This window comes from Cynoglossus semilaevis, chromosome 6 (genome assembly GCF_000523025.1).
Source record: "Cynoglossus semilaevis isolate Cse_v1.0 chromosome 6, Cse_v1.0, whole genome shotgun sequence".
Taxonomy (NCBI): domain Eukaryota; kingdom Metazoa; phylum Chordata; class Actinopteri; order Pleuronectiformes; family Cynoglossidae; genus Cynoglossus; species Cynoglossus semilaevis.
In genome coordinates, this window is record NC_024312.1 from 7,536,983 (window position 1) to 7,550,738 (window position 13,756).

General features: G+C 37.9%; 3 protein-coding genes across 5 annotated transcripts in view; 2 read left to right on the top strand and 1 right to left on the bottom strand.

Annotated features, from left to right (window-relative positions):
- Positions 1 to 2,088: 2,088 nt before the first annotated feature.
- On the bottom strand, positions 2,089 to 8,773 carry cib2 (calcium and integrin binding family member 2). Its single transcript, XM_008311716.3, has 6 exons — positions 8,457 to 8,773; positions 7,276 to 7,310; positions 4,711 to 4,822; positions 3,388 to 3,535; positions 3,103 to 3,298; positions 2,089 to 2,797 (listed from the first exon to the last, which is right to left on the bottom strand). The coding sequence occupies exons 1-6, from the start codon at positions 8,505 to 8,507 to the stop codon at positions 2,776 to 2,778; spliced, it is 564 nt and encodes a 187-aa protein (XP_008309938.1). The 5' UTR covers positions 8,508 to 8,773; the 3' UTR covers positions 2,089 to 2,775.
- On the top strand, positions 4,908 to 12,128 carry lrrc61 (leucine rich repeat containing 61). Of its 2 annotated transcripts, none has more exons than XM_025055914.1 (10): positions 4,908 to 5,114; positions 9,417 to 9,465; positions 10,167 to 10,262; positions 10,344 to 10,490; positions 10,598 to 10,658; positions 10,778 to 10,863; positions 10,945 to 11,010; positions 11,101 to 11,169; positions 11,287 to 11,412; positions 11,520 to 12,128. In XM_025055914.1, the coding sequence occupies exons 2-10, from the start codon at positions 9,435 to 9,437 to the stop codon at positions 11,624 to 11,626; spliced, it is 789 nt and encodes a 262-aa protein (XP_024911682.1). In that variant the 5' UTR covers positions 4,908 to 5,114; positions 9,417 to 9,434; the 3' UTR covers positions 11,627 to 12,128. The 2 variants fall into 2 exon arrangements, with proteins under 2 accessions (XP_024911682.1, XP_008309950.1); XM_008311728.3 differs by lacking the exon at positions 4,908 to 5,114 and adding an exon at positions 9,170 to 9,318.
- Positions 12,129 to 12,607: 479 nt separating this feature from the next.
- idh3a (isocitrate dehydrogenase (NAD(+)) 3 catalytic subunit alpha) overlaps positions 12,608 to 13,756 on the top strand; it is a 3,712-nt gene continuing 2,563 nt past the window's right edge. Inside the window, exons 1-2 of one of the 2 annotated variants that reach the window (XM_008311717.3) lie at positions 12,625 to 12,758; positions 13,057 to 13,122. In XM_008311717.3, the coding sequence (XP_008309939.1) occupies positions 12,732 to 12,758; positions 13,057 to 13,122 (93 nt within the window). In that variant the 5' untranslated portion in view covers positions 12,625 to 12,731. Of the gene's footprint in view, positions 12,759 to 13,056; positions 13,123 to 13,756 lie in introns of both variants that reach the window. The other variant, XM_008311718.3, reaches the window with a different exon arrangement.

The following is a 13,756-nucleotide window of genomic DNA, read 5'->3' on the forward strand; positions in this document are numbered from 1 at the left end:
GGGTAATTCAGTATGTAGTTTGCATGTTTTTTCTGCATTTGCATTTCCTCTCAAAACACTAGTTTCCTCACATAGTCCAAAACATGTATGTAAATGGTTTACTATAAATCAACCATAGACTGTGGGTATGAATAGGAGTGTATTAGATGTGGGATCACAGGGGTTGGTAGACGGCTGCACACTCTTTTCTTCTTGTTAAAAGCACATTTTTCTCCCTTTTGTCACCAAATTACTTGCTTAGTATGTAATCTATATTCAATGATTGTTGTCAAAATGTTGACATTTTTTATATTTTCCTTTTTTTGTGACGTATTTTGCAAAGGGACGTTTATTGTCATGTCAAAACCGAAACGCCCTTCGAGTGGAATTTTAAGACTATCCAAATAAAATTGACTTGAATTGGAATGACTTGGCACCAGCATACATAGAAATGCTGTTATATTATACAGTACTTGGTTGGAGTGCTGTACTTCAGTGCTGTGAACTTTATTTCCATGCACATTTGAAGTCGCTGCGGGGCGGTAATGGGGGAAGTACAGGGCCTCAGGTGACGCCCACACAGACGTCTCAGCGCCGAAAACCTTTGTTCATTTAAACTTGTTAAACTATTTTCAACCTACCTACTTGTAGGCACAAGCAAAAGGTGCAGGGGAAAATTGTGTCACATATTATGCATGTACATTTTTCAGTTCTTACTGTAAAATGCTGATCAATTATTTTCTTTCTTGCTCTTCATATAATTTCCTTTTTCTTTTTTTTTACAGTTTTTCACTGCCTACATTTTTTGACAGGACCCTCTGTTAAAAAGTTCAGTATAGTTCAAAAAATATTCTGAATCTTCCATAATGATCTTCTTCTGCATATAGGTTTCTATTTTCTTATATATTGTCGATGCATCTTTCTAAATTCACCTCAAATGTAAATTCAAAAAGCCCCCCTATTCCCCATGTTGAGTCACCAAGAAGGTCCCACGCTGTTAGGCAGCTTTCCATCTCTGAGACGCTAACTTACAGATGCAGTATGGCTGCTTAACAGCCCAAGTATCAGAGTGTGCCAGAGGCTGCGTGCTGGAATCATCATGAACAGATGTTCTTAGTAAATTAATGAGGTCACACAATCGACTCCAGATTGCTGTGAACACTTGATACTGCCTTCATAAAGCTAAGTGGAGATAAAGGAGTGAATTAACAGGCCGTCCTGTGGATTTTACACTTCAGTGTTCTCCTCCTTTAGGACAGAACAGTTCATCTGTCACATCACTGTCCCACTCTTCACAGTAGCCGTGACAACCATCCCATCCCTCCTAGACTGTTTTTTTGTTATTCGGTTGTGTAAAGCTCCGGCTATTTATAATAAAAATAATATTTCCACCATTAAATTAGTCAAAAAAATGTACGATTAATCATGATTAATTTTGATTAAGCCATTGCTACACTGTGATTATGTGGATTAATTAATTAATTAGATTATTAATTAAATCCATTGGACAGACCTACTGTACATCTGTCCTTCTAATTAACCATATCAACCATATTTTGCAGCCGACGCACACGCCTAGAACCAACCAGCAGCAGAATCACGATGATGAATTGTTTCCATCGGCCACAGAAAGTCCAACCAGTGCCAGAGAGCGTGTACAGCTCCGAAACAACACTGTTCTTTATATGCACACTAAAAACGCCGGGACACCTGCACTCATTCATCATCAGCCAACGGAACCCAGAATGTTTCCTCCGCTTTTCTCCACAGATTAACCCTGAGTGCAGGATGTAATCATGCTTGTAAATGCTGAGGCAGCTGCCTCTTGATCACATCCTGCTTAACAAGTCATTACAGCTCCTGGGATGAGCTCCACAGCAGTGCAGTCATTCGTTTTTTATCATCTTTACTGTGCACGCTCCTCCATCATCATGGGTGGGTGGAACGAGGTGAACTGGTTATATGAGGGCCAAATGCTGCTCAGCTTTGGAAAGCTGCTGGACAGACGACGGTCCAGGGGTTTGGATAGTCCTTTGCTTTTGACAGAGATGGCAACTAATCACACAAACGCTCAAAGTACACACACAACTCGCAGAGAAAAAAAACAAAAACAAAACAAAGACCATTTATTTGAGGTGAGACCAACACCTTAAATGACATACATAAATACTGCACTGTAGATGTAAAAATGGCGGTAACTAACATCTTTAGATAATGGCTGAGGGAGATGAAAGCTATCGTAATGGATTCAGATGACAGAGCCCTTTGTTTAACCAGAGAACACAACATGTGATTGTCGTCATGTTCCCATGTTCCACAAGCGTAAAAACAACCGAAAACAATGCGGAGAACACTACAGTACAAATATTGCATAGCTTGAATAGAATATCCGTGTGCCCTTAACGCCAGTACTAAGTGCTTTCATTCAGATGAAGCGTATGTCTAATGTGTCACTGTAGGAAGACGTGTGCAATACACAGTAGGTAGATAATAACGTGTGCTTGGATCTGTTCAGTCAGAAACCATCGAGACACGTACATTAAATTTTGTAAGTTTACCTTTACCCCCTGACAAGGGGGGACCGATCCAGGTTGAGCCCTATATTAATGGTAGAAGGAAATGTCATGTTCATCTGTGGTAGAGAAATCCAGCCTCCTAGGAATTCAGCTTCACCAAATCTTTGGATTTTTAGACTGAACATCCCTGATGCCAGAGACCACTGATAAGAGGCAGGCACTGTGCTGTGGTTCAGGTTCAGTGAACTTGGAGACCTTAGAAATATTCCATTTAGCCCTCTCAGATACGTATGTGGAAAGTACTGTAGTAAATAAGCAAATAAAAAAAAAAAAAACACAAGGAAGCAGAATTAGTATTTGGACAGGTACAGCCTGTAAGAACTTGTCTACATATCTATTTAAATCTACATATTTATTTATAGCCAGTCAATCACAGAGCAATATATATATATATATATATATATATACTGTATGTGTGTATGTATATATGTATATAATTTGAACAGCTACTACACTGCACTAATATAACAGTCTGTAAATACTGTTCCACAGATTTATACCCAGTATGTCAATGATTTTGGTTTTAATGCCAAGAGCAATTATTTACCTTAAAAAGTCTGGAGCCCTTGTGATCATGTTCTCAAAGTCAGAGTAGGAGAGCTTGTTGTCTCCGTCCAAATCTGCCTCCTCGATGGTTTTGTCACACACCAGGTCCACCTCCTCGGGCGTCAGCTCCTCCTTCGTCAGTTTGTTCAGTGTTTTTTTCAGATCTTCTTTGCACAGGTAATTGTCCACATTATAGTCTGGACGAAACAAAGTACGAAGTACGCTTAAAAAAATGGGTTTTTAACAGGAAGTTAAGATAAGTTACGAGTGAGATATTTGGCGATACCGTATATTTTGAAGGCATATATGGCCTTGAGTTCTCTTGGAGCCATTTCACTGAGGACTGAGAACATGTCCACAAATTCATTGAAGCTGAGGTTCCCCATGCCGTCCTCTGAGAAAGACTCTACGATCCTGTTTCGGAACGGATTTTCCTGTGAAACAGGAGTCAAGTCAAGTCAAATCCGTTAGGGAAAATAAGTTATGACACTGTGGGAAACATGATCTATATTCTAATATTCTCTGTTTACTTAGAATATTTTGAACACATTGGCCAGTTTTACCTCCTCGTCGGTCTTTGCAGCCATTCAGTTTGCCCCTTTGCCCCTGCATATATTTACAATATAAAGCCCTTCTTGTTTTCTCTCTTTACCCACTGAGCCTTTTACTTGAAAAAGAAAATGTTTTTGATTTAGCCAAAAAATGTGGTGCATTTTGATCCTGATTGTGTTTATATTGCTCGTGGTGTATTGGCGTTTTCTGAGTAAGGGAGCAAAGTGAATGCATACGTGACAGTTCTGTGGCCGTAAGTGCTTTCACTAAGCATACACACAGACCATCACCACCGTTACATGTGAGCTGCAGTGGTATTTTGCTGATCATAGGGCTTTTCCGAAATAGCTGACACTGTCTCTTTGACCGTGTGTGAGGACAATATTTTCTCCTCTATTGCTCAGCCGTTCCCACTTACGGTTTTACGTCCCAGGTCATTAACCGATTTGGTTCCACGTGTAATAATCTTATCCAGTTGTGTGGGCCATGAGAGGAGACCTGGATGTTACCCTTGGACCAGTTAGCATGTTCAAATCCAATATAGGCCAAGCTCAGCTCATATATATATATATACACGTATATATATATATATATATATATGTATACAAATATACTGTATATATTTGTATATATGTGTGTTTACACTAAGACTGTAGATCTGTGGCGTCCAATGAGCTGAGGGCCACTACTGCCAATTTCATTAGGGGTCTCATCAGTGTTTTATGTTTAGTACAAACCCAGATTTCTTTTTAAAAAGGTATTTTTTGTTTAATATACTGTAAATACTGTGTAATACAGCAGTGCAAAGTGGCAGAAAATTTCAAGCCCCATTAGTTTTAATACGACATGTCATACCATTGGTCGTGACTGTAAACAATCAATTCTGTCCTCGGGAGTGTGTGGTTTTGTGTGTGTGTTTGAGTTCTTTAAACCCAAATGTACACAGTTGGCACATGTCAATGGTAATAAAACATAGGTTCAGTGCTGTTTACTTAGAATGGTGAACACAAACTCACACTGATTTTCTATGAAAACAGTTTTGTTTTTGCTTCTTTACCTTTAACTCCGGCATGTTGACTATCAAGGCTAATGGCAGTTTACAGTCTGGTTCATTGGTGTAGTCCATCGGTACAAGATGTGGCGCCAACTCATGGTATCTGGCATGTAAGCTGAAAAAGAACGACAGTAAAATAATAATTCTATTATATATATTTCAGTACAGTATTTGTCCTTTTCATCCACTTTATTAACAGTAAAATAAGTATTTGTCCTTTTCATCCACTTTATTGGTAACTGTGAGTCATACAGTCTATGTGATGCTTTTTGTTGTATTTATTGGATTTTATATGATATTGTTATTTCTAATGACTGCTCTAACTGGAATCTCTTTAACCTTCTCCCACAGATGACGTTGGACAAGATCTGGGATTTGTAGTTCACCAATAAGGGAGTGAAACAGAGGTATGTGACTGTCTACACAAAAACTTTCCACTGGTGTTTTTTACTTTTTCCCCCTTCTTTTCTCCTAATCAAACACAAACATTAGAGTTACGTCAAGAACAGCTACAGTGCAGAGTAATTCTAATGAATCAAGGGAACATCCTCATAGTTCACCTTTTCTAACAGCCTGACTGTATTCACAGGGAGAGACAAGACACAGAAACTGTGTCTTATTTTTTGGTCTTTAAAGGATAAAGTTCATGTGGATGATTTAGGTGAGTCAGTAAAAACTGCTACAAATTCTCCAGCCTCCATTTTATTCTGTCCGTTGAACTAGTTTGACTTGGCACCCTTCTTGGCAGAGTAGAGCCATTCATCAGCAGGGATATTGATCTTAGAGGACGAACTGACAACAAATGAATTAGATAATCCTGTCACGGTGGTGACGTTCCACCGGGGGCACTGCAGGAAATGAAAGAGCAAACCTGTAATTTTTCATGTACCGTGACCTTTGACAGAGCTGTACGTCTTTTCTGACTCCTCAGCACATAAATGTCTAATGCAATCGCAGAGAATGATGTACAAAAAATGGCATAGTGTAAAAAGACTGTATGAAGGAGGCAGAAAGTCGTGAAATCGCCTGATTGTGGTGGTGACGAGGGCTGGGGGCTAAATCCAGTGACCTTATGGTCATCGGTGATAACCTGTTTCTGTGAGGTTACATAACTGGACTGTAGCAGCTGCAGTGAGGACAGAAACAGGGGGTGTTTTATGAGGGTCATAAAGAGCAGGACCCTGTTACGCCCTCAACTGATTGTCAATTTAGTCTACAGCCCTCTGCTAGAGCCGGAATCAAAGTCGATTCAATATCACTGAGGAGGAACATGAACATGCAGTATGTTTGAACAGTGACACGGAGGAGATAAATACAGTGCTTTGGCAAAAAAAAAAAAAATCTCAGTAGATGCCACTAGTTATTAATTCTTTATACTTCAGTTCATTATGGAAGAAAGAAGCCCAGACGTGGGCAGACAAAAAAAAAGGCTTATTGTGAGAGAAAGGGGTTTAAAATAACACATTTAAACTGCACATGAATACAAATCAATCCCAACAAACCTCCAAATCTGAAATCTCACAGCCTTTATTCTGAACTTCCTGCTGCACCACAGCACACTTCTATCTATCCATTTATCTTCCTACATCTGAGGCCCTGGGCAAATGATGCTGAAACATGAGCATCAGTGGTCAATTCCATTAAAGGAAAAATCAAATTTTTGGTTTAATTTTTGTTTATCATCCAGTAAAGAGAAGGGCAGAGAGAGAGGACAGACATGAATAATGATACGGTACAATAATATTTGTGCAGGACATGCACATGTGGAAACACAGGTGGAAATGTGACACCTCACTGTTGTACAGAGCACCACAGACAAAAGGTTAAAAAGAACATTCAGAGGATGTCGTAGCCTACACACAGATGTAACATGCAGATACTGCTGCAGTTAGTAGGTTTAAGAGGACAAATAAAAAAGAGGAACAATGATAACGAAGTGGACTAGAGAAGAGTATTCTCTACACAGCTCATCAGTTAGCTTCTGAAATACCTAGAGTGCTACAGTAAATATACATTTAACAAAAGGTAGGGATTGTCTAACTTCTGTCATTTAATATGAACTGTTTTCAATGTTAATTAAAAATAGATACGTTATTATTGGTAGGCTATAACCTACCAATAATAACGTATATATTCTATCTTACAGCCAAAAATAGAGGAGAGTTAGCCAAAACAAACATTAGCTCGAAGAAGATAACCAAACAAAACTACAAAAACAACAAAAACAACATGGTCTTCAAACACCTTTTTGAAAAAAATTATTTAAAAAATGATAAATAGCTGAGAACTTAAAAAGAAGAATGAGAAGCGAGAAAATATATAAATAGTTTAAGGTATGTCCTATTAGCCAAAAATTGCTAACCATAACACTAGAAGATACTGTAGCGTGGAGCTAAATCTAAAATACAACAGAACAGACCAGAAGATAACTAGGAGCTCAAAATACTTTGCACTTCCCCTTAATAGTAACATACAAAAAATGACATTTCCCCAATTTTACCTTAAGGGTATTTTTTACTTCATGATTTTAGGAAATATAGAGCTGGTGCTCTGGTATATGAAACCTACCGCAGAATTTCTTTGCGGGTGAAGAAGGTACAGTCCTGTCAATGAGAACAAAACACACGTGTGACTCATGAGAAAGGAAACGATCAATGATTATATTATTCCCGTAAAATATTATTAGTGTTAGGTGTACGGTTACTCTTTGGATGAGTGTTGTCATCTGCCACTTTAAAATAGGAATAATGATGCAGGGAAACATGAGCCGCTGTTGTCTGACATGCATGTACTGGCACTTACCTAATGCCCTGGAGGTGCTATCTCCAGGGCATTATCTAACAGCCCTGGAGACAGCACTTTGCCCTTGTATCCGCTCTGCTGAGCTGCGGTCTCGAGCATGAGGAGCAGAGGCAGCAGAGCATCACAAACAGTGTTATTAATAGCTGTCTGTGGACCAGCACTCAGGTCAGAAACACTCATGCCTGTGTGTAAATGTGTAAAGTCGTCCTATGTCTACCAGGTCAACAGTAACGGTAATCTTTTTATACTGTACTTCAGGATGCAGCAAATATACCTATCAGTTAACAATGTTAAGTGATATGTCTGGTGTAGAGATGCTAAAACAAATAGTGAGGTTAGAGAAGGTGCCATAGCTCAGGCCGATAGCATCAGCATTTTTGCAAGGAAAAGTAAGCCATCAGGGGGAAACTAGAGCTCCTCTTAAGATGTGAACTGTCTCCTGAGAGTAGAGTTTCACCGCATATCGCACTGGCTCAGCATCAATTATTAAGTCCACACCTTATCACATGGTAAACCTGTGCTCAAGACGATGTGCTATTAAAATATTTCTCAAAAATTCCCCTATCCTCGGGGGGAGGCCAAGGCCTACAGATACTAAAATTAAAATGTATTAGCCACAAGTAATATATGAAAACAATTCTTATCAACCTAAAATTTCAGAACCCTCTGCAATACCCTTACATAACCATTAGTGGATCCAATCCTTGGCAACTTTTTTTGTTAGGATAATACTTGTTTCAGATGAGAAATTATAATCATATTCACACATTCTTGTGCAAACATCTTCTAATTTCTTTGTTCGTCAAATGTGCTTAAATATAGGTTTGTACTGGTATATGACATCAATAGATGTAAGTTTATCATCATTAGAAATAATAACAATAATGATATAACACATTTCATTATTATTATTATTATTATTATTATTATTATTATAATAAACCTACCTGGTAGGCATCAAGTTGCTCATCAGTGAATATTGTTTGTTTGTTACCCATCTTAATCAGGTCTTCTGTTGCTCAAAGACATTGACGACACCAAACGTCCAGAGCCTTTTCTCAATGAAAGACATTGAGAGGATGTCAAGTGTCCCCCCACGCACACACACATATACACACACACACACGCACACAACAAGCTACTGCAGAGTCCAACTGGACTGCTTCCCTAGAAAATGACGCCAACTTCTGACTGAAAAACGATAGAGGATGTGAAAAATTGAATAGACAGGTGTCCAGTTAAGATAGTTTGTGGGAGCTGCGACTGCTGCTGCTGCTGCTGACGGCTGAGCCTCTGCTCAGGAGGAGGAGGAGGGGGATGAGCAGTAGGAGGAGCAGCAGCAGGAGGAGAAGGAGGAGGACTCTATCAGATGCTCAATGGTGTTGTTGACTGGAGTCACAAGTCAATGAAGGCATTTGATAAAATAAAAGTTAGGTTTAATAAAGAAATATCTTTTTTTTTTCATTCTGTATTAGTTGTGTTGTGTAATCAATGAATGAAACAACCCAAGTTTCACTTTTTAAATTCCCTTTTTTGTTTTCATTAATGTTTCTGTAAAACGGTGATTTAGGTTCTTGTATCTGACACAATAAGCTTTTTTTTATTTCAATTTAAAGGTTTTAAATGTGGTGTTCTGTGAAATAGACTTGACACTTGCAAAATACGTGGCCTGTCAAAAATCGTCGCTCATTTATAAAAGCGTTTGAAAATACGAGACATATTTTCATGACTATATTGCGCCCTCTGTTGGTGGGTTTATAGCCACCTGCAGCATCATCACTGTACAGTCCTGACTGTACCGGGACAGATGTAAGTTTCACTCCATCTCCACACCAACCATTGATTCGGATTTTATTTATTTATTTTTTTGGCTGCACTGACGAAAAGGATGTTTGATTTTTTTGCAGAGGCAGAAAGTGTTGCACATGATGGAGTCGAAGCGAGAGAGAGAACAAGGTACAGTATGTTGTGATGTCGAGCTTGTTGCTAGGATGCTGTGCTAAGCCAGTAGCAGCTTGTGCTAACCCCCGAAGCTCAACCAATAACCTACTGCTATCTTACTGTTTTAAACATGTCATCGTTGGATCAGTAAATAATTCGTTACTTATATTATTTAAATAACCACTAGGTGTTTTATTCTGTTTTTGTTCGTCTTGAAATCACGTTACTAATAAACAAAGCTAATATGCTGGTTGCTATCAACCATAACCTTTTATAGTGTAGTTAGTTACTGACCCAATCCAAAGACTGTTCTTTTGGGTTTGACGTAATTTTGGTTGCTATTCGTAATGTTATACACCGGTCTGCTTTTTTAAATTATTTTTATTTTGACATTGGCTAAAATAAGTTATCATTGTACTTCTCCCTAAATGGAATTGTACTTTATAAATGTGTACATTACCTGAATACTTCTTGATCTATGTAAATTAACGGTCTACTGTTTATATTAACCTGTTTTATTTAAAATTGTACCACATTTAAATTAGTGTAAAATGCCAGACAATGTCATTACTGAAATGAAGTCAAGGACGCTGATTTATTTTGCTGTTCTAGATAGAAACACCTGAGGCGAGCAACATTCTGCTGACTAACCAGTTAGGATTCAGTCATTGTTGTGTATGTACCAGAATAGATGTGTGTGCTTCTCCCTGCTGCAGATGCAGAGTATGAGAAGGTTACTGCAGCTCTGCTCAAGTCACGATCTGGAGAATTTGACTTGGAGTCAATACTATTCCTTAAACTGAGAAACCTTGGTAAAATACATTTTTTACTACTTAATCACTTATTGTAGAAAAAGGTGTAATCACTTAAATAGTCTGTATTTTATTTGTCAGGAATACAAGACCTCGGTTGCATCGGGGAGTGTATAAACCTGGAGAGACTGGATCTTTCTGGGAACAATATTACAAACTTGGCTCCTTTGGCATCTCTGCGACTTCTTTCTGTCCTAAACCTGTCTGCAAACAGAGTTTCTAATTTAGGTACCATTTAGTTTTGCATCTCATGATGCACCACATACTGTAAACACAATCTACAATTAATATTTACAGTATATATAAATTTAACATTATTTCTTTTTTATTCTTAGAGCCTCTACGTAGCTGTGACAGCTTACAGAATTTAAATGTGGCTGGAAATATAATATCCAGGTACTAATTACATCAACATTAAAGAAATATTTCATTTCATTGTTGGCGTTGATGTTAGTAATCATATTTTAAAGTCCTTTCATATAACTAATTTAACCTGTTTTTTAATCCCACAAAAGCATTGAGAGCCTTCACTGCCTTCAGTCTTTGCGAAAGCTGGAAAATATTCGTCTCAAAGACAACACATATAATTACACTAATCCAGGTATTTGGTTTGTTTTTCAATTATTTACAAAGTGCATACAGTCTCAAAAGTGTTGACTCACGATGCCTTCCTCTCTGTCAGTGTGTAGGAACACAGTATACAGAAATATAATTCTGGAAATGTTTCCCAACCTCAAGACTCTTGATGGTAAGATGGCTGTGGTTTTCCCCATTTCTGTGTTTGTGTTTGATTCCAGTCTATTACCATTATCAGCAGACCTGTTTGTTTGAATTGCAGGTGAACGAGTGGCTGGACGAGGGAGTGACTTGTACCAGTTGTGCAAAGACATTGATGAAACGATAAAGGGTAGGCTAGTACTGAAATATGTTCAGCTGTTCCAAATGGTATTGACATATTTTTTTAAATTCTAAAGCAAAGTTTGGTCATATACATATAAGAATCTATTCCTTTATCATTGTTTAGCTGGGATGTACAAGAATGGACAGATTGTTGAACATAATGATTGCAAGCCATGGGTGCAAGACAATTACTGGGAGATAAAGAAATCAAACAACGCCATTGTTGAAGAAGCCTACAAGCAGTTCACTGGTAAGTTGTTGTCTTTAGCTGTTCCGTCCTGCATGTCAGCCTGGCCTCATTGTATTAAGACTTTGAGATTAAAGCAGAATATTTCCGTGTATGTTTATGATCCACAGATGTTCTCCACGAATGCAGACTTCTCAATAACAGAGCCACTCATGTAATTTCACAAACTGAGAAATCAATGAGCCTGAAGAAGCAGTCAAAGCAGTATGTCATTTAAGTTGAACATTTTGGACTTTTTTCAATACCTTTTAATTTTCAACATGATATCTTATGACTAATGTACTGTACGCTTTATCCAAGTGCTTGACAAGTGTTGTTGCCTGACAAACTTGCCCTGTGTTGCAGTGTGAAAGTTTATCAAATCCTATGCATTAGTAATTGGACAGTGCAGGCTTGTGGGTTTTTTGCAAGCTTTAATCTGTACTGATGCCTTTCAGTTTTGTTCAAAGATGTCATGACTTGACCAGTGTGCATTTTGTTGTAGCTAGTTTTATCCTTAAACTAGTATGCTGCTTAAATTTGTAATATATTGTTAGTACCTTCAAGCTCTTTTCCATTCTGCAGTCCTGAAGCTGTTTGTTTAAATTATCATATGTTTTACACTAAACATTTGCAAATAGTGGATGAATTATCCTTTCATCTTTTTATGTATAAGGGTTTGTTTGTATGACCCACTTGATAAGAGTTGATAAGAAATACAATGCTGACAAAGGGTTAAACGTGTTGTTTGTAATTTCTAGATGGAAAGTCTTCAGTGTGAAATCTCTCCTAGCTAAAGAGGTAGCATGTGTCAGAGATGTGTCTATGAAATGAAGTAAACTAACCATCAGTAGAACCTTAGAAGTTAGTAGTGGTGTATGATGTCTCCCAGTGGTAAAGAAAGTCACATTAAAGAGCACTTCTTTGCAGCTGTTTTAGGTTTCCAATTAAAGAATCTTTATGGACCTTTTTAAAATAAAGTACTTAGGGATTTTATTGAAAACCTTTTTGATATTTAGCATTTAGTTGCTGTTACCTAGCAACAAAAGAGCAGTCATACACAATGTATTTTTGTAACAACTACCGCAAGAGTGGTTCTGAAACTCAAAAGATTTCCACAACTATTGCCACATTTACAGCACATTACTTTTTATTTTCATTTTTACTCTCGCTATACCGTTAACATACCGTTTGTACTTGGACTCCCTACCGGAGGGGGCGTAATGTACCAATAATCTGGAAGCTAACCGGAAGTCGAAGAAGAACTCCAACGCTAACGAACAAGGAAGAAAGTCATTGTATTACTGTTGCGGAAGCGTCGACCTTGTCTAGTTGTACTCAGGATGGCAGGAAAGGCATGGAGGTCAGCGGTAAGTATATGAAGAAATGTAAATATGTGTTGTTTGTCGCACCTAGCCCTTGTCATTGTGTTACAACTCACTGTAAAAACCTAGGCTCCTTTCACGTCGTCATTGCATTGAAACGGCAGGAATATCATTCGCGTTAGCTGCCCGGCTAAATGGCTAAGAGCCGGCGTAGGCTACTAGTTTGTTGTTACCATAGCAACCCCATTCTTGACAGTTAACAACGAGTACCTATTTAGGGCCAACGACTTAAAAATGTGCGAAACATGTTTACGCTGTGGCAACAAATGTGTGTCATCAACAGATACAAAATCTGCTAAGACAATGGGGATTTTCATTCAATGACATGGAAAAAACCAAGGCACAGGAAGTAAGTTGAGTATAAAATTGTTTTAAAAACTAGCCGGGCATTTTTTTTTTTTTGATTTAGCAAAAGCAAGTCTCCATAACTGTTTTTTTTAAATAGCAGATGGAAACATTGCTTACCTTGTTTGTAGGAGATTTAATCATTAATCGACATAAATATGTTTTATTTCAGCTCCACTGTAAACGTGTATATATGGAGTTAATTTCAGCACCAAACACAAAAAAGACCTGTGAATTTTTTTTTTTGCCCAAATATTTTGGTACAAAGGTAGTGTTACTGCAGCCAGAACTGCGTTTCCTGTTTTTTTCTTTCTACAATGACACACTCAGACCTGTCATTCATATTTATAAACATCTGTTTTAACGTCACATGACAGCATGCTGTTCGTGTATCGATGAGTAACTCATAGTCATCAAACATGTTTGGAAGTTCCTGTAATACTTGTGAATAACACGTGTTGTTTATTCATTGTGGTTGTAATGAAGTAAATTATAGACAATATTTATTAAAAAGAAATTAAGCTAGTATTTGAGACAGTAAGGTTTATGGAAAATGATAATTGAAAATTTAAACCAAGTAAGAATTGGGCATATGGATATACCTCCTAAGCCAGCAGAACGTATATCGCTGACCTCCT